This window comes from Tamandua tetradactyla, chromosome 2 (genome assembly GCF_023851605.1).
Source record: "Tamandua tetradactyla isolate mTamTet1 chromosome 2, mTamTet1.pri, whole genome shotgun sequence".
Lineage (NCBI taxonomy): Eukaryota > Metazoa > Chordata > Mammalia > Pilosa > Myrmecophagidae > Tamandua > Tamandua tetradactyla.
This window is the reverse complement of record NC_135328.1, coordinates 129,197,212-129,217,858: the sequence shown is the minus strand read 5'-3', so window position 1 is coordinate 129,217,858 and position 20,647 is coordinate 129,197,212. Positions and strand designations below refer to the sequence as shown.

The window sequence follows — 20,647 nt, the reverse complement described above, 5'->3', positions numbered from 1 at the left end:
TCTTCTGGATTCTCTCTCGTCTCGTCTGTGACTGTCAGCTTGGGCTCTAGGGGCCAATCCCATAGGACAGTGGGAATCCTGCCATGTCTGTAGCCCCCAGGGATTTCACACAGTCATCAGAGCCCACAGTTGGCTACATTTTATAAATGTTGAAATGTGTCTCCTTTTTTCTTCTTACTGGTTTATAGGGATTCTGGTGGCATCTCCTCCAAATCACCAACTGAGCAGGCCCTTTTGCACTCTTCAGTGACCTGCCTCTCCTTATCCAGGTTGGTATTTGCTCTGCAATTTCAGTTCCCTGGTGGGTTCAAGAAAACTGATTTTCAGGTTTCCCAGCAATTTTATTTCTCGTTGTGAAGATGTTTTGCTTTTTTCAGGTCTCTGTATTTGAACTAAAGCACAAATGCACAATGTATGATTTTAATTTTTTGTAATTTGTTGAGGCTAATGTTCTGTTTGTAAAATAAGAAAAATGCACCAGAAAATAACATATTATGTAGTGGCTAGTCCATTTAGTTTCAGTCAGCGTGGTTTATTATGTAATTTAAATCTTTTACCATGGTGGTGAGCAGATTTTTTCTGTGAATCTCCGATGGTTGGCTTTGTAAGCCATACTCTGTGTTGCAGCTACTGAACTCTGCAGTTATAGCACTATAGCAGCTAAGGTGATACCTAAAGGCGTGAATGTGGCTGTGTTCCAATGGAATTTTAACTACTGAAACAGATGGTGGGCCAGATTTGGCCTTTAGGCTGTAGTATCGCATTCCTGTCAATTTCTCTTTGCATATTTGGAGGAGGTACATGCAAAACAGGTGTCTGTCTTCTGGTTCATAAGACTATTTCATCATTTTAAACGGTTCTTTTTATCTTTCATAATTCTTTCTTATCTTAAAATCTACTTTTCTTGGTATTAATATAACCACATCAACTTTCGTTTGGTCAGTGTTTACAGGATGTGTATTATTTTAGCCTTTTTGCTTTGTCTTCATATCTCTCTCGATAAAATGTACTTTCTTTATTATTTTCATATAGTCAGACAGTCCTTCTTTTAATTGGCTATATAGTCCAGGAATTGGGACTTTTTTTGCTATGAAGGGTCAGTTAGAAATTATTTGCAGCTGTGAGAGTCATAAGATCTCTGAGTGTTCAGCTCCACAGTCAGTTTGTAAATATGATATGGCAGTAAGTAATAGGTCCAAGTGGATTTAGGTAGTGACTGTTCTTCCCCTAACCTACCCAGAAGCAACCACAGTCAATACATAAATGATTTTGCATTGCAACATTCCAATAAAACTTTATTTGTAAAAACTCAATCCAACTGGAATTGGTGCATAGTTTGCTGACTGCTGTCCTAGAGTATGCTGAGGGTAGTCTATTTGGATGTGTAATGAAAGTTGAAGGAAGTGTATTTATGTTTTTTACATGCTATAAAAAATAGTTTTTAAAAGCAACAGCCTTTCTAATATATTTATTGACAGTACATTTTTATAACTCGTAAATATATACACATTAATTATATAAGTGTTTTTATGACTTGAATACCATCAAAGCATAGGATAAAGTCCAGGGTAAGCATTCTTTATAATCATTTTCTTTAAGATTTTTAGGATAAACACCCTAAGAATAGATTTCTTATATATTTTCTGTGAAATAACCTACTTGTGAATCCTTCAACATGAACAGAAATGTCTTGTTCCAGGCCTCAGTGTCACTCAGGGACGTGGCTGTGGAGCTCACCCAGGAGGAGTGGCAGCACCTGGGCCCTGCTCAGAAGAACCTGTAAAGAGATGTGAAGCTGGAGAAATGCATCCGCCTCGTCTCCGTGGGTGAGCATGTTTGTATGACTTACTTGTGTACGTCTCTATAGAAGGCATTTCCTTTTTAATGTTGCCATTACACATGAACACTTTATTTATACTTTAATGATACTCATCTTTTTTCATTTTGAATTCCAAAGTAACTGAATCTTTATGAGGTCTAGAAAGAGTGAATATTCTGTTCAACACAGCACCTTCAAGATGCCTCTGAAACGTTGTCTTCTTCCTCTTTTGGAAAAAGGTGCCAGACACAAAAAGCTCATGTGTGCGCCTAAGCATTCAATTTTTCCAATTTAAAGGGCATTGCATTTTCAGACCAGAGGTGTTCGTCAAGTTGGACAAGGAAAAAAGCCTTGCTTCCTAAGGAGCGGTTCTCAAACCATAGCTACCCAGGAGAGTTTCTGAGTTTTGGCAGGCAGAATCCTGCAGAGGTCATTAGATCCTGGAAGGTCAGCTGAGAGGTAAGCACCTTTGTTTTCCAAGATTAATTTTAGAATGCCCACAAAAGGAAAAGATTGATAAACTGGGGCCCAGATTTTCCTGAGACTTCTGCCCCACATTGCCAGGGAGACTTACACCACTGGGAGTCATGTCCCATGAGGTGGGGAGGGCAGTGAGTTCACCTGCTGCGTTGGCTTAGAGAGGCCACATCTGAGCAATAATAGAGGTCCTTGGGGTGTGATGTTTAGGCTTAGTTTTAAGTAGGCTTAGCCTAACCTTTGCATAAATTAGTTTCATAGGGGCAGACCCCAAGATGGAGGGCTTGGCCTATTGATCTGGTTGTCCCCTTTGCTTGAAAGAATAAATAGTGCAGTTGTTATCTTAATGGTGAAAAACTGCAAACTTTCTTACTATCAGGAAGATGGCAGAATGAGATAGGTTGAGTTCAACTCTGCCCCAAGGAACAGCTAGAGAAGTGAAAGAAAAATGACTAGGACAGCGATTCCAGAGTGCAAGTGACCTGGAAGGGTATTCTACACCACTTAGGATGGCCCCGTTTGCAATAACTGAACAATTTAGTCACAGAGACCCAGAGACCAACCAGCTAGTGCAGAGTCTAATGTGTCCCTTTCCAAATGGAGGCCCTGATCCCTCAGGAGTGCAGAGCAGGGAGACAGGAACTAGGAAGTAAGCCAAGCCATGCTTCTTGAAACTGCTACACCCACACATGCTGCCCCTGCCCTGTGCCTCCCCCCATACCCAGGCACCTGAACCCCATCACCCACCCCCTCACCACCTTCCCACACCCCTGCCTCAATGCCCCCAGGCATCCCTGCCCCACACAGACATGCTCGCCTGCCACAGGCTGATGCAGCTCTCTCACACAAGTGTACAATCTTACCCGACCCCTCCCAGGAACTGTGAACCTGTTCCCAGCCCCTACCCCTCTCCTCTCCCTCACTGGCCCCTGTAAGCAGTCACCTGCATACCAAGGCGGCAGGTGCTCACTTTCATAGCTGGGACACATCTGCCTCCAGACCATAGAGTCATACAACCCCACCCCACCCTCCTGAACCCTATGCACACATGTCAGTGCCTGGTCTCCAGATCCACGCACATACATGTGTGCATTCCCACCACGCCTTCTCAATTCTCAGCAAGTGCTGGCCTGTGCATCCAGGCCACACATGTCCCCACCCCATACAAGTACACCCTCACCATGCTGGCCGTGACTTCTGCACACGTGCACACAAGGACTCCATCCCCAGATGCACACACATTAGGACCATGCCCCCAGAAACACGTGTGCATAGCCACATCCCCCTAGGCACCCCCACATCTGTGCACAAACCTCTTGACACCTGGACCCCACAGGCACTGCCCTGCAAAAGTGCAGACATTTGCCCCACCCCCAGCACAAGCACCCTGCTCCCACAACTGGCATGTGCATACATGTGCCTTTGTATCACATAGCTCCTGCCCTGCACGTGCATGACCCTCTGCCCCACGCTCCTGCACACCCTTGTCAGGGCCCCACCCACCTGACATCACCAACCCGTCCCACATCCTGCACACCCCACACCCTGTGCCCCAAACCTGCACACTTGTGCATCTGTATCCCAACCCCCCACGGACCCCTACCCCGTACAAGGATGCACCTGTATCATGCCCTACCTGGCCCCCATACCAAGCACTGTGTTACCCACAACCCCCACACTTCATGTACCCACCCACATGCTGCCCATGTACCAAACCCCGTGTGTCCACAAAGCCCCCCATCTGCCACACTCCACACCCCACCTCTGTGTCACACCCTGCTGGTGTGTGCCAAGGCCTGCCTGAGCTGCACTCCACCCCCACGGCCCCCACACTCACCTCCACAGCCCAGTGCCCTGCACTCCAGGCTCACAGGCACCAGCATAGCATCCCCAACCCGTTACCCATGCATGTGCCGCAGCCCGTCACCACACAGATTTGCCCCACATCCTGCTCCACATCCATCCCGCAAATACAGATCTTTAGAGTACTGAATGAAATCAACTTCCAAAGAAACCCTATCAAGATACTTCCATGTCTCCAAGGCCACAGAAGATCTCTAACCATATGAAGAAGCAGAAATGTAGAGCCCAGCCTAATGACCAAATTAAAACAGCAGAGGAGACACAGACTTTGGAACAACTAATCAAAGTTGTTCATATAAATCTACTATATAAAGTAAATGGGATTCCTAATGACACAAAGGAGATCAAGAAGACACTAAAAGAGCATAAAGAGGAATTTGAAAGAATATATAGAAAAATAGCAGATATCATAGAGATTAAAGATGCTGTAGACCAAGTCAAAAATATAGTAGAGCTACAAAACAGCGGATTTCAAGAGGCAGAGGAAAGAATAAGCAAACTAGAGGACAGGACAACTGAATTTGTACATACAAATGAGCAAATGGGGAAAAATAAAGGAAAGATGTGAATTGGAATTCAGGGAAATGATGGACAAAACAAAGTGCACAGATATAAGAATTATCAGTGTCCCAGAAGGAAAAGAGAAGAGTAAACAACTGGAAATATTAGTTGAGTATATAATGAGGGAAAACTTCTTAACCCTTATAAAAGACATAAATATGCAAATCAAAGAAGCCTAATGAACTCCAACTAGAATAAATCCAGATAGGCCTACTCCAAGACACGTACTAACCAGTCTGTCAAATGAAGAGAAGCAGAAAATCCTGAAAGCAGCAAGAGTAAAGCAGTGTACTACGTACAATGGAAACCGCATAAGATCAAGTTGGGACTACTCAACTGGCGCTGATGGTGCCAAGATGGTAGTGTGTGATGTGTTTAAGATCCTCAGAGAGAGACTTTCAGTCAGTAATTCTGTACCCAGTCAAATTGTCCTTCCAAAGTGAAAAACTTAGAATGGTCATAGCTCTAATGCCCCTAACGAGTGGGAGAAAGATCAAAGGTGATGGAGTTATACAGAGAAGTTAGGGTTTAACAAATGAGTATGATTGCTGAATCAATTTAATATTTCTTTCAATCTCCAGTATCTTAGAGCAGTTAGAAGTAAAAACCTAAAATTGTGGAATTGTAACCCATACCAAACTGTGAAACCTGTTCTACAACTGTACAATTGTTGCAATGTGCTTTGAAATTTATTGCTTTTTTTGTGTATAGGTTATTTTTCACAAAAAAGAACAAAGAGTCAATTGTGATAATAAATACACAGCTATATGATGATATTGTGGACCACTGACTGCATACTTTGGGTGAGTACATTGCATGTGAATATATAATATATGTCAGTAAGAAATAGAATAGAAAATTATGACAATGGAAAAAAACTTTTTTACTAAAATATAGAATAGACATGGATGCCTGCTCCTGCCAGTTCTATTGAACATTGTATTAGCAGTTCTGGACTGAGGAATTAGGCTAGTAAAGGAAATATATACACCCATATTGGAAAGGAGGAATTAAAAGTATATTCCCCAATGACATGATCCTACTAATAGAAAATCCCAAAGACTCCACAAGAAAACTAATAGTTAAAAAATGAAGTCAGCAATGTTGGATATGAAAAAATCAGTTGCGGTTCTATACACCAACAAAGAACAAACTAAATGGAAAAAAAAAAATTCCCTTCAGTCTAGTAACTAAGTACACACAACCATGAAAGACTATCCTAAATAGACAAAATGAAAATGTAACCTGTTTAAGGGAAATTAAGATTATTTTTTTCTTCTCCAAGGAAGCTCACATGATACTGAGTAGGGTCCAATTTGGCAAAGACTGAAATTCCCATCTATAAAGAGGACAAATCCACAGGACCTTCAGAAATTCAACAACTTAGAAGACTCTGTTTCTGTCTTTGGCTCCCCCACCCCTGCCTGTGATGCCAGTACAACCCTGGTCAGCTGAGCCATGGGGAGAGCTGGTTGTGCCCCTGGCCCTTCCTTTCCCCACCCCCTGACCCCACCTTCTCCCCTCCTTTCCCCCTCCCTTTCTTCTCCCTTTTCTGATGCCCCTTCTTCATGACTTCCCAGCTTCTCCTGCATGGCCTGCTGTGCCTATAGGAGCAGCACCACACTTCGAAATGGAAAAACCCGGGACAGGCTCCTGGAGCACAGAACAGGACTCAGGGACCAATTTCAGGCTTACAGTAGGATGAAGAAGGGTGAGTATTTCCTAAGAAAATGGCCAAGGAATTTTATTTTTTATATTTTTACAAAAACCTTTGTTTTCTTCAAGAATTTAGGAATTCCTTTATTGCAGCTTGAATCTCTCTGAGAGTTGCTTATTGCAGTCCCAGGGAATTCACCATCACAAGCTCAGCAGCCTTCTCCCAGCCCTCACCAATACCCCACCTTCTCTTCTACTGGGCCACTATGTTTCAGTCTGTTTCCATTCCACAGGTGGCCCCAGACACTAATCAAGGCAGGAACTCTCAGTGGCAGCCCCCTCCACTCAGGATGGATAAATACCATCTCAAACAGCACAGTTCTGTGTGTCTTGGCCAATGTACAGTGGGGCACATGGAACTGCATCTACTGACCCAGGCCCAAGCAGTTTTGGCCACTCTGGGAAGACCAGCCACAATGTAATTTTCTCCCATGCTCCTTTAGATCCTTTGTGCTGAGTAATTCATAAAACGGTCATTTGCCAAAAGTTTCTGTTGTGCCCTGAGTCTTCATTCCCATGACATATGCTTTAGTAGCTCTCTACACAGCATAGACAGGCCCGTGCTTTGTTCCTGTAATCACTGCATGCCCTTTTCCCCACTGATTTAAGCCTCGCCTATGACATCTATTGCCTTGTCACTTTTTCTGTTTCGTGGACTTGAATTTCTGTTGTATCAGTACCAATTTAAAAACCTATTTTGGTGAAGTACTTACGTTAATGCAGAAAAATTGCTATGTATTTTCAGCTTATCATCATTGAAAGTTTTTATTTGAATGAAATTTGTAATAGTTTCTTTAAGTTGGTAAATAACATCTATAAATGTCAGAGGAAAAACACATGGAAAACATTTTGACAATTCTGATTTTATTAAAGAAATTTCAGTCTTTTCCTAGAGAAACCTAGTATTTATTAATGTTTTTTCAGTATCAACAGGGTAGTTTTATTCCTTTATTTGCATAAGTTGTAATAACTAAGTGGGAAAATTGATATGTTTTCTTACTAATAGAAACATATTTTCCATGTATGAAAGTAATAATGACCAAGAAAATATGTGTGAGTGGGTGTATGTAGTTTAGTAACAAAAGGTCATAAAATATTCTGCTAAGGACTTCTAATTTGGTAGAGTCAGAAGTGGGCATATGAATTTCCAAAAAGTTCTTCTCTTCCAGAAACATGAGGTACATAACGATCATTTTCTTATTTACTTTCAAGCATGGCTTATGTACATTTGAACAGCTTACTTGCTTTTCCTTTGTTTCTAGAGAAAACTCAGAGAATCACTTTTGTAACACTTTTCTCTTAATTCTGGACTTCATTTTCTAGTATCAGGTATCAGTTATATTTCGTAGCTTTGTTAACTAGAGCCATTTACATGTATCTTTATCTTTGGTACCTCTGAGTTTTAAAAAGTGTATACTCTATTGGTAGCACATATTTTCTCTTTATACACTTTATAAAAATTTCATATACAGAAAAGTAGAAAATAGTTAAGCATACTCATCTGAATATAGGAATTCTTAAGGTTTTTCCATATAGTTCTCCTCGAATTGCTTTTTGGTGAAATATTTCAAAGGGAATTACACATACATAACACCAACTTAAACACTGTCAAATGCGTCCCTTTAAAAAAAACCTCCCTTCCTGATCACAATTAACAAGAGCAACATTAATTTTCCTTTTTATTTCTGCTATCAGTTCATCAGTAAGTTTCCCCAATTGTTTCCAAATGTCTTCCATAGCTTGTGTTTTCTCCACCCAGGATCCTACAAGGGTCACACTATCATTTGCTGTTATGTCATAAATTTTAACCCATAAACCCTGCGGTTTTAGGATCACCTGGGCTCTAGGTATCAGACGTTTAATGACACTTTGTAATTCCTGAAGGCTTCGAAAAGAAAAACAAAGACAAAAGTTAGTGGCTTCGTGAGCGATGCGTTTCGGGACGTGCAGTCACGGGTGGTCTGCGGTTTCCTTGCTGTTCCCGGGGGAGGGCTGGGCGCCCTGTGCACGCTCAGTCCACACCTTCCTGCCCCCGCCGCCTGCGGATCCCGAGGGACCAGGTCCCGGTCTCGGGAGGGGGCGCTGGCGGCGGCGTCCCCGCGACCGCGGGGCTAGCGTGGAGGAGAGGGCTCACCACCCGGGCAGAGAGGGAAGTCCCGGGCCTCGTGGACAATAGAAACTGTAGTGGGACTCAGAGCTCCCGGGAGCTGCGTCCTGGTCCGGAGCCGGTGCTCGGGGCGGGTCCGGGGCTGGAGACCCTGCGCCCAGCGCAGCCTGCAGTCTGAACCGGGAAGGGCCCCTGCAGCGCCGGGAAGACATGCGGGTTTGTAAACGGACCGCGAGCAGGGGAGGGAGCTCCACAGCCAGAGAGACCCCGGTAGATCCCAGCGCTCTCACAGGAGGGGCAGGCGGGTTCCCCATCTGCAAAGGAGGGTGCCCTTAAAACTGCCTCCTGTTGTCATCTCAGAGCAGAGGTGGCGCCTGTGCTTCTTCCAGCCAAAGGCCACTGAATCATATGTAAATGTTGGCTTCTGTCATATTCGGAAGACACTTTGTTCATTTCATGTAGTATTTCATTTAAAAAGGAAAACAGTTTTAAAGGTTATGTAATCAAGGTTACAAGGGGCTGGGGATCTAGGCTGCAAATTCAGATATGCTTCCCTAATTCAGGCTATTTTCCTAATAGCCTCCGTGCCTAAAACCCAGCGTTGCAGTATTAATGGCACTTAGCAGAGTAGCTCGTCCCCACATCTCCAAGACTATGTGGTGAAGTGAATGTGGACACAGTGTCCCTCTGCCACGTGGATTTATGCTGTGAATTCTGGCTTTTCCCCAAAGACTTTGGGCCAGTTCCTGCTCTGTCAAGTGTGTGTCTGTTTTCAGTAGGCACAGCCTGATGTTCTAGTGAAGTGCTTGTCTGATTATAGGTGAGGGGGCCACGTGTGTAATTGCAGATTTTCTCTTAGTGACATTGAAAAGGTAAAAAGAAATGGGTGTAATTAATTTTAAGAATCCCATTGTGTCTAACCCAAAACATGCAAAATATAATTTCAACTCATTAAAGCCTAGTTGCATTTCGAGAGCTTTGGTCACATGTGGCTAGTGGCCACAGACGTGGAAAGTACAATTATTCTGTACCTATATCAGGAGTTTTCTACTAGAGAGGGAAACTATTTTTGCTGTCCAGTGTCCATTTTGGAATGTCTGGAGAGATTTTGGAATATCTGAGAAATTTAGGAATGTCTGAGAAATTCCAGAAAACTGGGAAGGGAAGTGTTTTGGGCATCTGTTGGGAAGAGACCAGTAGTAGTACGTGTGGGTGATATTCCACAGTGCACAAGTCAGCCCCACACCACTGAATTATTCAGCACAAATCGTCAGGACTCCTGATTATGAGAAGCCCTGCTCTAGATGAAGGTTTTACTAACATGAATTATTTCCCCGGGTCTAGGTCCCAGCCCCCCTGGAGCAAAGCCGCACTTGTAAAGGAGCCTGTGTGGAAGAACAGCCTCTCTGGGCAGAGACTATTCCTCAGAGCTGCAGAGCAGGGGCAGAAGAGCCCAGAGAGGAGCAGGTCCTGAGTGGCACCACCAGAGGCAGTTTTTGGCTCCCCCTGTCCTGAGTGGGTCAGATGGGGATGTTGCCACATCCAGAAGCCACCACAGTCCCTGTGACAGTGGACATCGTGGAGCAGATGCAGAAGGTGGTGACCTACGTTGAAAGGGTGAGTGACTGCACAGGAGCCATCACATGGCTGGAGGGCTTGTGAGAGCAGGATCTGAAGGAAGGACAGACCCAGCCAGAGCTGAGGAAATCCTGCCTCCACCCCTCCTTCAAGGGCCTCCCATTTTCTTCATTCTTCCCTCACTCTTTCTGGACTCTCAGGTGTTCTCACACCGTGTCAGTCCCATGTTGCATTTGGAGTTCTCTGAGGCTCCCTCTATCCTGAATATACAGAATTTTAAAATGGTACTACAGGTAGGGGGTTTTATTTCTGACTCTTGAAAGCTTAGTTAATTATTGGGCCTCAAATAAGTGGTTTTTCCAGGATCACCTAGGGCAGTGCTAGAAGTAGAGCACAGTGGTGTTCAGTGTGTCTCAATAACTCATCAGAAGAGTCTTATCAAAAGGCCTCTTGAGAAACAGCAACCAGTTAGAACAACAGGATGAAGACATTTTCTGTTATTAAACATCCCTTTTTTTTGGAATTTTCTGTCAATTTTATAACTTGAGATATAAATAATATTAATGAAACATTCATCCTCTTTTACTATTTTGTGAATTGGTTAGAGGGGACAAATTGTTCATAAATCAGTAGGAGAAAAGTTGAATTCAGCCAGTAAAAATCTGGGGTTAAGCCTAGATGATGTCTAAGAGATGCCCAAATTCAGGTGGTGAAAGCTGCTGTGGTCAGGTTTTTAGGCAGGCAGATAAGGAGCTCCACAGATGTCTCATGACTCCATTCCTCTTTTTGTACCTCAGCTTATCCATTGCAGTTCTCTACTTTCTTCCAAGGAAGCAGAAAACAGACATATCTCTGGTGAGTTACTTCTTATCACATTGTTGATGGTGAGTTTTGTAGATGTTTAGGGGTTCACACATTAAAATGGAAAAGTGGAATTCAAAACAGATAAGGATCATTTAGATAGATATAGAAAAGCAGAACAGCAGGGGAAAGTCAGCATGTAGGAAAATTCAGGTCCTCTGCTGTTACAGATTTCTGAAGTGGAGGTAGGAGTTTATTTCTGACCTTTTCTGAAAGCCACAGAAGAAAGTCAGGGAGATAATATTTATTTAAAGACTTGAAATGATAGGGAAAATAAATCAAACCTCGTAGAAACAAAACACACTGAAATCTGGGAAAACTTCCTGATGTTTTCCATGCAGTTGACAAGGCAGATGTTTTCAGTAAGCATCCTCAGGTTGAAAAAACCATCCTCGGACAACTGAATTGCATTGGAGCCTCTGTTGTCAATTGACTGGATGGGTCTAATCTGAATTTTACTTGTATCAAGTCCCAGTTAGCAGTGTCTTGGCTGGTCCTTACTGTCATAATTACTGTTGCATTATAGTAAAACTTGAAGTATGGTAGTGTAAGGCCCCCAAGTTCTACTTCTTCAAGAATCTAGTGACTCTTTTGGGTCTGTTGCATTTTCCTAGAAATTTCATCATTTACTGCAGGAAACATTGCTTAGGAGTTTTTATTGTAGAGGTGAATGGAATGTTGGATATCTTTCATTAATTTTATTCCTGGATATTTAATCTATTTTGACACTATTTTAAAGGATATTTCTTCGATTTCATTTTCCAGTTTGTTTTTAGTTCATTCAAATAGAATGGATTTTCAAATATTGATCTTATATCTAGCCATTTTAATATCTTCACCTATTAGTTTTAGTAGTTGATTTGTAGTTTTTTTATGTATTAAATGTGCACAATCATGTCTTTTCACATAAAGACAATTTTCCATCTCCCTTTCTTATCTATTTTATCTTTAATTTGTTTTTTAGCTTATTGCTAAGGCGTCCAGTACAATGTTGACAGGAAGTAGTGATAACAGACATCCCTGTCTTATACCTCACTTGAAGGGGAAAGTGCTCAATATTTCACCATTAAATCTTATTTTCCTTCTCAGTATTTCTTTTGTACATACTCTTTATTCGAATAAAGAGGTTTCCTTTCTGTTTTAAGTTTCCCAAGTATTTTTTATCACGTATGGGTATTAAATTTTGTCAACTGCTTTTTCTATTTCTAGTGAGACCATCATATAATTTTATTCCTTCATTCTCTTAGGGATAAATTATATTGAATGTTTTTTTTAAATGTTTAATGCAGGCTTGCATTCTTGAGATAAATCCCATGTGATTATGATGCAGTATTCTTTACCTGTATCTCTGGATTCAGTTTGTTAATATGTGAATTAGTACTTTGAGTCTAAATTAATAGAGAGATATTGCTCTGTGTCAGATTTTGACATCAATGTACTGCTCTTATAAAATGAGCTGGGAAATAGTTCATTCTTTCCGTTCTGTGGAAGAATTTGGGTTAGATTGCAGTTATATACTTCGTAAATGTTCATATGTTATGGAAACATACCACTGAAGCCTGATTTTCATTTTGATTACTTCTAATTATGTATTCAGTTTCTCTAATGTACTTTTTTTTTTGAATGGGCAGGCACTCGGAATCGAGTCCAATGCTCCTTTTATCCAGAGTATGGACACATGAGTAAAGTAATATGTTTTAAAGAAATGAATAATAGGGCGGGAAGAGGTAAAATAAATTGTGTAGATGGAAATACTAGTGGTCAATGAGAGGGAAGGGTTAGAGTATGGGATGTACAAGTTTTTCCTTTTTTATCTTTTTCTGGAGTGATGCAAATGTTCTGAAAACTGTTCATGGTGTTGAATACACACTATGTGATACTATTATGAGCCATTGATTGTACACCATGTATGGAATATATGTGCATGAAGATTCGTCAATAAAAATACTTAAATAAAAACAAACCACAGTGTGATATCATCTGACACCCACCAGAATGGCCATTATTAAAAAAAAAACAAACAGAAAATGACCACTGTGACCAGCATGGCTTAGTGTGGGGACTGAAGGGAGATGATAGGGAATAAAGAAAGATGAGAGACAAAGATACAGTTAAAGCTGGGAACAGATGGAACTCTGAGCTCTGATGGAGACTGAAAGACCCCAAGAGGTTCATCATTGTTATTTTATAGGGCTGTGAGGTAAAGAAAGTAACAAAAGTGTAACTAAAGAATGGGGAAGGAGGGCGGGCCGCGGTGGCTCAGCGGGCAAGAATGCTTGCCTGCCATGCCGGAGGACCCCGGTTCGATTCCCGGCCCCAGCCCATGTAAAAAACAAACAAACAAACAAAATATAAGAAAATGTTTAAAGATGTTTCCCTTTCTTCCTCCTTTCCTTCCTTCCTTCTCTGTCTTTCTTAAAAAAAAAAAAAAAATGGGGAAGGAGGAAGCACAGGCTGAACCATCTGCTTTCCTGTGCTGGGAAGAGTCAAAAGTTACACATGTTTCTCAAGGCCTCCTTCAGCCCCACACTCAAGCACCTTTGCAAGGCTTTAGTCTTTTCAGAACATCAGGTGCCTATTCCCACAGAGACAGCATTGCCATATCTCAGTGGTGAGCATGTGACCTCTGCCTCATCCATGCCTGTCAGTTTACAGCCATTTTCAGTGCCTTCAAATACTCTTCCCCTTTCTCTCTGCTACTTCTGCAATTCCCATTATGTGTATGTTGGTGTCCAAGAGATCTTTAAGGCTCTGTTCATAGCTCCTCACATTGATTATTCTCAGTTTGCCTTTATACAAGTTTCCTGATTTTTCTTGATTCCTACTCAGATTTGCTATTATGTCCCTTTAGGGAGGATTTCATTCCAGTTATTAAATTTTTCCTTTCTATAGTTTCAGGTTTCTTTCTTTTCCTTTCTTTTTACTTTTTCTTTTCAAATAATCTCAAAATTAAAGGACAGCTGCAGAAACAATACAAACACCATACAGAGAAGTCCAGCAAACCCCGTCCCCACCGCAGACACCCAGGCAGATCCACAAACATTCGCATTTTATCACCTGTGCCACATCAGTCTCTCTGTCACCTATCTGTCTTTCTGTCCTGTCTGTGTATCTATCTATCTGTCTGTCTGTCTGTCTGTGTTTCTGAACATTAAGTGCAGGTTACAAATATACTACACTTAGACACATAAGACCTCCATGTACATTTATTTCCTTTGAACAAGGATATTCACTTATGTAATCACTTTAAGCTCAGTTGTGAAGTTCAAGAAATTCAAATTGATATAAAGTTTACAGTATACATTTAAATTTTCTCTTATGTCCCATTAGTGTCCTTTTGAGCCTTTTCTCCTCCATACTTAGATCCCATCCAATATCCTCTATTGCATTTAATTGTCATTATCTCTTTAATTTCTCCTTTCTCTTTCTTTGTTTAAATTGTGAGACATATGTACAGCATGACTCTCCCCTTCCTTCCCAAGCATACCAGTCAGTGGGAGTATCACATTCACAGTGTTGCAGGGCCCTCATCACCATCTGGTTATAAAACTGTCCTTTACCCCAAGCAGACACCCTGCACTCATTCTGCATTCACTCCTCAACCTCGGTGATGTGCACTCTGTTTCCAGTCTCCGCATTTTGCATATTCTCCGATATTTTCTTTGTGGCTACCTAGCGACTTAAATTTAACATCCTAAATCTGTAAAAGTCTCGTATTTGTATTTACTCTTATCATTTTCTTTACCAGAAATCTATTTCATCATGTGTGGCTTCACTCAATTTTCTAGTGTCCTTTTCTTTCAATGTACAGACCTTCCTTTAGTACTTCTTGTAGAGTTGGTCTAGTAGTGATAAAATCTTCACCTTTTGCTTATCTAAGGATTTCTTAATCCCTCATTTGTGTGTGTGTGTGTGTGTGTGTGTGTGTGTGTGTCTGTGTGTGTGCTGTATGGTGGGGATCCCATGTCATTCTTTTTCCATGTGAGTATCCCACTGTTGCAGCACCATTTGTTTATGTTTTTCTTGGTTGCTTTTGCTTGTTTGTTTGTTTTGGGAAGTGCATGGTCCAGAAATCAAACCTGGATCTCCCGCATGGTAAGTGAGAATTCTACCACTGAACTACCCTCATATATCCATTAATTCCTCACATTTGAAAGATAATTTTGTCAGTTATAGATTTCTTTGTTGGAAATTTTTTGCTTATGACTTTTGAAATATGTCATCCCACTGCCCTCTTGCATCCATGGCTTCTGATAAGATCCCAGCTCGAAATCTTCTTGAGGCTCCCCTGCATGTGGCATGTTGCTTCTGTCTTTTGGCTTTCAGAATTCTCTCTTTATATTTGTAAGTCAACATTTTGATTGTAGTGTTGTGCAGTTTCAGTTTATTTAGGTTTATCCTGGTTGAAGTTCATTGAGCATCTTGGATGTATATATTCATTAAATCTCAGAAGTTTTCAACCATTACTTCTCTTTAAAGTCTTCATCTGGAATACCCAGGTCTGATCTCCTCATTGATGGTTTCCAATCTTCTTCTTTGACTTGACCATAACTTCTTGTTTCTTTGTATTTAAAAAAATCTTTTGCTGTAACTTGGGCATTTTGGTTTAGTTTAAGCTGTTATTGCTAGGATTTAGACCCTGAATGTCTATTCCTTACGTTTGTATCTAGCTAGTTTTATATCAGAAGTTTCATTGAATGCCAGGAGCTAAGAAAAAAGGAAAAATGAAAATCCCCCTCCTAATCTTTGCAGGTTGATCTGTTTGGGTGCTCTCCATTAGAGTTTATCCATACAGAGTGTTTAGAGAATAACTCCAAGCCAAAGCATAGGGGCCTCCTAGGTCCTTTCTGCATGTGTGTCTGGTCTGGGGCATGCATATTTGGCCCTAGGAATCCTCCTTTTACAGGATAGCAGTGTCCTCTGTTCTATAGGAAACAGATTCTTCACAGTCCCAGGCACTGCACTGTATGTCCAAGCCAGCGATATCTTTCCCTAAGAGGCAACATTTGACTGCCTCCCGTAATGTTCTGTGGGAACTTTCTGTACATAGGATAGGTTCTGTGACAGAAATCCCTCAGGCCACCAGCAGACAGATTAGGCCAGACACACATGCTGCCTGCGTGAGCACAAGGGTAACTCTGTTCCTTCTGAAATGAGGGTCAGGGATCCACCCTGGGAGTGCAGGTCTCTTCCATTGCAGGCCAGTAAGGGAGGGAAAGGGACCAGCCAGGGCACCACAAGTAGTCTTTCTTGATTTGGCAGAAACCCTATTACTGCAGTCATTTAACTTTGTTTTTGGAGCTTTGAGAACCACATTTCTGCAAGTTCTTACTAGTTGTTCAAAGCTTCTTTGGGGAGTCAGAGCCCTGAAACCTTTTCACTCTGCCATTTGGATCAGGTGAGAGCCCAGTGAGCTGGTTCTTTTTCAGAATCTCCTTATTGAACCTCTTATTTAGTGACACATTGTCTTCATACTTTCCTTTACTTCTCATTTTTGTTTACTAGATTCTAAAACAAATGGCAGACAATTAATGGGCTCAACAATAATAATATATTGACTTGTGATTTCACAAGTTAGAATGCTTGCTTCTTCCAGGGATTGGTCTCAGTTGGAGCTAATGAACTCTGCAATTGAAGCACTATAGCAGCCATAGATAATACATAAAGGAGTGAACAAGTCTGTGTTCCAGTACAATTTTACTTACAAAACAGGTGGCAGGCCAGATTTTTCCTTTATATTGTAGTTTGCTAACCCCTGTTCTCTATCCTTATTAATTATTTATTAAATGTCTATGTTTTACATGAATTAGAGAGTTGTGTTAAAATCGCAAATATCTGTGGATTTGTCTACTTTATTTATGTCAACTTCTGTTTCTATATTTGGGAAAGTTACATGCAAATTTAACTTTGCTTTATCTTGTTGAAGTGAACATTTTATCATTGTAAACTGTTCCTCTTTATTTTTCATAATTCTTTCTTACTTTAACACCTACTGTTTTGATAATGATGTAACCCCCATCAACTTCTTTTCATTGGTGTTCACGTTCACGTGGTGTATCATTTTACATCCTTTTCATTTTCAGTCTACAAATAACTTTCTATAGGAAATATTTTATTTGTTGTGGTTTTAATGTAGCCAGACAGCCCTTCTTTGAATTGGATTGTATGGTCCAAGGAGTGGCAATTTTTTTCTGTAAAGAGTCAGATAGTAAGTATTTTCAGCTTATAGAGTCATGCAGTCTCTGATGGGACAGTTCAGCTCGGCTCTTTGTAAATGATTGGGCATCACCCTGTTACAATAAAACTTTATTTATATTAAAATAGTGACAAGCTGGAATTGGCCCATGAGCCATACATAGGTTCCTGACCCCTGACCTAGAGTATGCCAAAGGAAATCTCTTAGGGTGTGGAATGAAAATTGTAGGAAGTTTGTTTATATTTTATATGAGCTACAAAAATAAGAATTAAAAAACAATAGCTTTTCTAATATATTTATTGATAATACATGTATAAAACTCAGAAATATATCCAAGTGAATTATATGTTATAAGCAGTTTTTGTAATTGAGTACCTACAGAGTATGAGCTAAAATTAAGGCCAAACAGGCATCCCTTATGCTGTTTAGAACAGCATAAGAATAGATTTCTTGTGTATTTTCTATAAAACCTAAGTATGACCCTTCAGACTGAACAGAGATCTCTTGTTACAGACAGTGTCATTCTAGAATATCAGTGTGGCGCTCACCCAGGAATGACAGCTCCTGGGACCTGCCCCGAGGACCCTGTACAGAGATGTGACACTGGAGAAATACAGCCACCTTGTCTTAGTGGGTGAGCATGTTTGCATGACTTTCCTGTGTACCTCTCTACAGAAGATATTTCCTTTACATTTTGCCTGTACACATGGACACTTTATTCAGAGTTTATGGTAAATATTTAATTAAATATTTAGTCTTTTCTTTCAGGAGTCTAAAGTAACTGAACACTCTTAGGACTAGAGCATTTGAAAGCAATGGGGAGTTTAGATGAGTCCTTCAGGATGCTGCCTTAGAAGGTTTGTCTTCTTCCACTTTTGGAAACCAAAAGGCTCATTTATCTGACCTAAGTTCTCAGTTGTTCCTGTTTCAAACCAGAGGTGGTTTTGAAGTTGAAACAAGGAAAAGGGCCCTGGTTGTTAGAGGAGCAGTTCTCAAACTAGAGGTACCAAGGTAGGTTACTGAGCAGTGCCAGACAGAGATTGTACATATTCAAAAAATATTTTTGCATGAGGAAGAACAAAGGAATGTCAGTATTGAGGGTGTTGAAAATAGTCATTCACAATTTAAAACTTCAACTTCTGTGTAAGACTAAAGGAAGAAATGTTTATTTGGTGCAAAGTTTGTATTTTGACGAGTGTATCTCCTAATTTAACTTGTATGGTCAGTTTAATTGAACACCGTAAGTACATGGAACCTTGAATAGGGGATGAGATTTTGTTGCTTTGTCCAGGTTAGTGTGATGGCCCAATAAATCCCAGAGTGATTTGAACAGTGAGTAAAGAAGTATTTGCAAAGACCCCTTGGGGGAATGGGGAGAAAGGGGGAAAACTCAACTTCCCCATTTGAAAAATTCCTGATATTCTCACAAGCAATGAGAACAACTGTTTCAATAGGCCAAGCCCTTGATCTTGGGGTTTGCCCCAAAGAAACTTATCCCTGAAAGGATAGGCTAAGCCTACTTAAAATAGATCTAAGAGTCACCCCCAGAGAAACTCTTTTGTTGCTCAGATGTGGCCTCTCTCCCTAAGTCAGTATGGGAAGAGAACTCCCTGCCTCCCCCCAGTACTTGGTACGTGAGTCCCAAGGATATAAACCTCCCTGGCAATGTGGGACAGAAATCCTGGGATGGAATGGGACTTGGCATCAAGGGATTGAGAAAACCTTTATGAGCAAAAGCAGTGAGAGAGAAATGAGACAAAATAAAGTGTCAGTGGCTGAGAGATTTCAAACAGAGTCAAGAGGTTATCCTGGAGGTTATTCTTACACATGATATAGATATCCCCTTTATAGTTTATGATGATTAGAGCCGCTAGAGGAAAGTTCCTTAAACTGTAGAGCAGTGTTCCAGTAGCCTTGTTTCTTGAAGATGATTGTATAATGATATAGCTTTTGCAGTGTGACTGTGTGATTGTGAACACCTTGTGTCTGATGCTACTTTTATCTAGGGTATGGACAGATGAGTAAAAAATATGCATAAAAATAAACAAATAATAGGGGGAAAAAGGTTAAAGTAAATTCAGTAAATATAAATAAGAGTAGTCAGAGAGAGAGAAGTAAGGGGTGTGGCATTTGTGAGTTTTTTCTTTTTTCTTCTTTCTTTCTTTTGCTGGAGTGATACAAATTTTCCAAAAAATAATGATGGTAATGAATACACAACCATATGACATTATGAGCCTTTGATTATGAACCATGTATGGGATGTTTGTGTGTCAAGAATGTATGTTTTTTGTGTACAAGTAAAAATAGTAAAATAAAAACAAAAAACTCTTACCAAAATTGATACAGAAGAATTAAAATATCTGAATGCCCTAAAAAATCATTTTTTAAAGTCCTCATGCCATATATTAAATCAATGTTTTTCCTAACTGTATACCCTGGGAAAAGGCGTTATTATACCCTATAGGATGCATAAAGTAATACTTAGGGCATTTTTTTTATACTTGCCAAATATAGACATATTAACAGTAGATGGAAGAAACAGTTATATCTTTATGGAATATTAGGCAGTTGCAGAAAAACTTGTTAAATGTTTAGAAGCATATTAAGCAAAAGAAACCAAAAGAATATGCCTATATGGTTACATTTCTGTAAAGGTCAGAAACAAGCAAAATTCAACTGCATTTTTAGGAATTTGTATGTTGGTGGTGAAACAATAAAGAAAAGCAAAGATCAAGTTACATGAATATTAAAGAATATTAAAGAGTGGTGAAATTTCAGCATAAAGAAGTTGTGATCAGGCAAAAATAGTAAACACAGGTTTGTGCAGAGCCAATCATGTTCTATTTCTTGACTTAGTTTCTAATTCTATATTAAAAATTATTTAGTACTTTGGAATGTCACATTTCATCTGAGTTTTATGCAGATGTATATTGTGTTTCACACCTAATAAAGACATAAGAGATGGACCAAAAGTGACAGAGGATATTTGTAACAGATATAACCCAAACAGGTGTGCATTTAGAATGCATAAATAATTCAAACTTTTGTTAGTTTTGCTGTGATAAGGACTTCCTTATACCCCATATAAAGTTACACCCCTCATGTCCAGCACTGCATGTCTTCCCCTCCTTCACTTTATTTTTATCCAAACCCATTCTCACCATCTAATACAACATGAATTGCTTTTATATACATACATGTATATGTATGTATATATATGTGTATATATATGTGTGTATATATATGTATATATATATTTGTTTTTTGTTTTTTCTTTTTTTTTTGCATGGGTAGTCACCAGAAATCGAACCTGGTTCTCTGTCATGGCAGGCGAGAACCCTGCCACTGAGCCACCATTGCTCACCCATTTATATTTTCTTTTATTGTCTATTTCTTCTGACATAAGGCCTATGAGGATAAGTATTTTTCTCTATTTTCCTTCTTTCATCCCCATTGTGCTTGAATATAT

General features: G+C 40.3%; 1 protein-coding gene across 11 annotated transcripts in view; it reads left to right on the top strand.

The window, feature by feature from the left end:
• Window positions 1–20,357, top strand: part of LOC143673847 (uncharacterized) — a 50,279-nt gene extending 29,922 nt beyond the window's left edge. For 4 of the 11 annotated variants that reach the window (XM_077148864.1, XM_077148862.1, XM_077148863.1 and 1 more), the window contains 9 exons: window positions 189–269; window positions 1,700–2,278; window positions 5,432–5,523; window positions 6,006–6,431; window positions 9,888–10,160; window positions 10,361–10,414; window positions 10,919–10,976; window positions 17,692–17,812; window positions 17,947–20,357. In XM_077148864.1, the coding sequence (XP_077004979.1) occupies window positions 10,068–10,160; window positions 10,361–10,414; window positions 10,919–10,976; window positions 17,692–17,812; window positions 17,947–17,959 (339 nt within the window). In that variant the 5' untranslated portion in view covers window positions 189–269; window positions 1,700–2,278; window positions 5,432–5,523; window positions 6,006–6,431; window positions 9,888–10,067 and the 3' untranslated portion in view covers window positions 17,960–20,357. The other 7 variants (XR_013170699.1, XM_077148865.1, XR_013170701.1 and 4 more) reach the window with 7 other exon arrangements.
• Window positions 20,358–20,647: the final 290 nt, after the last annotated feature.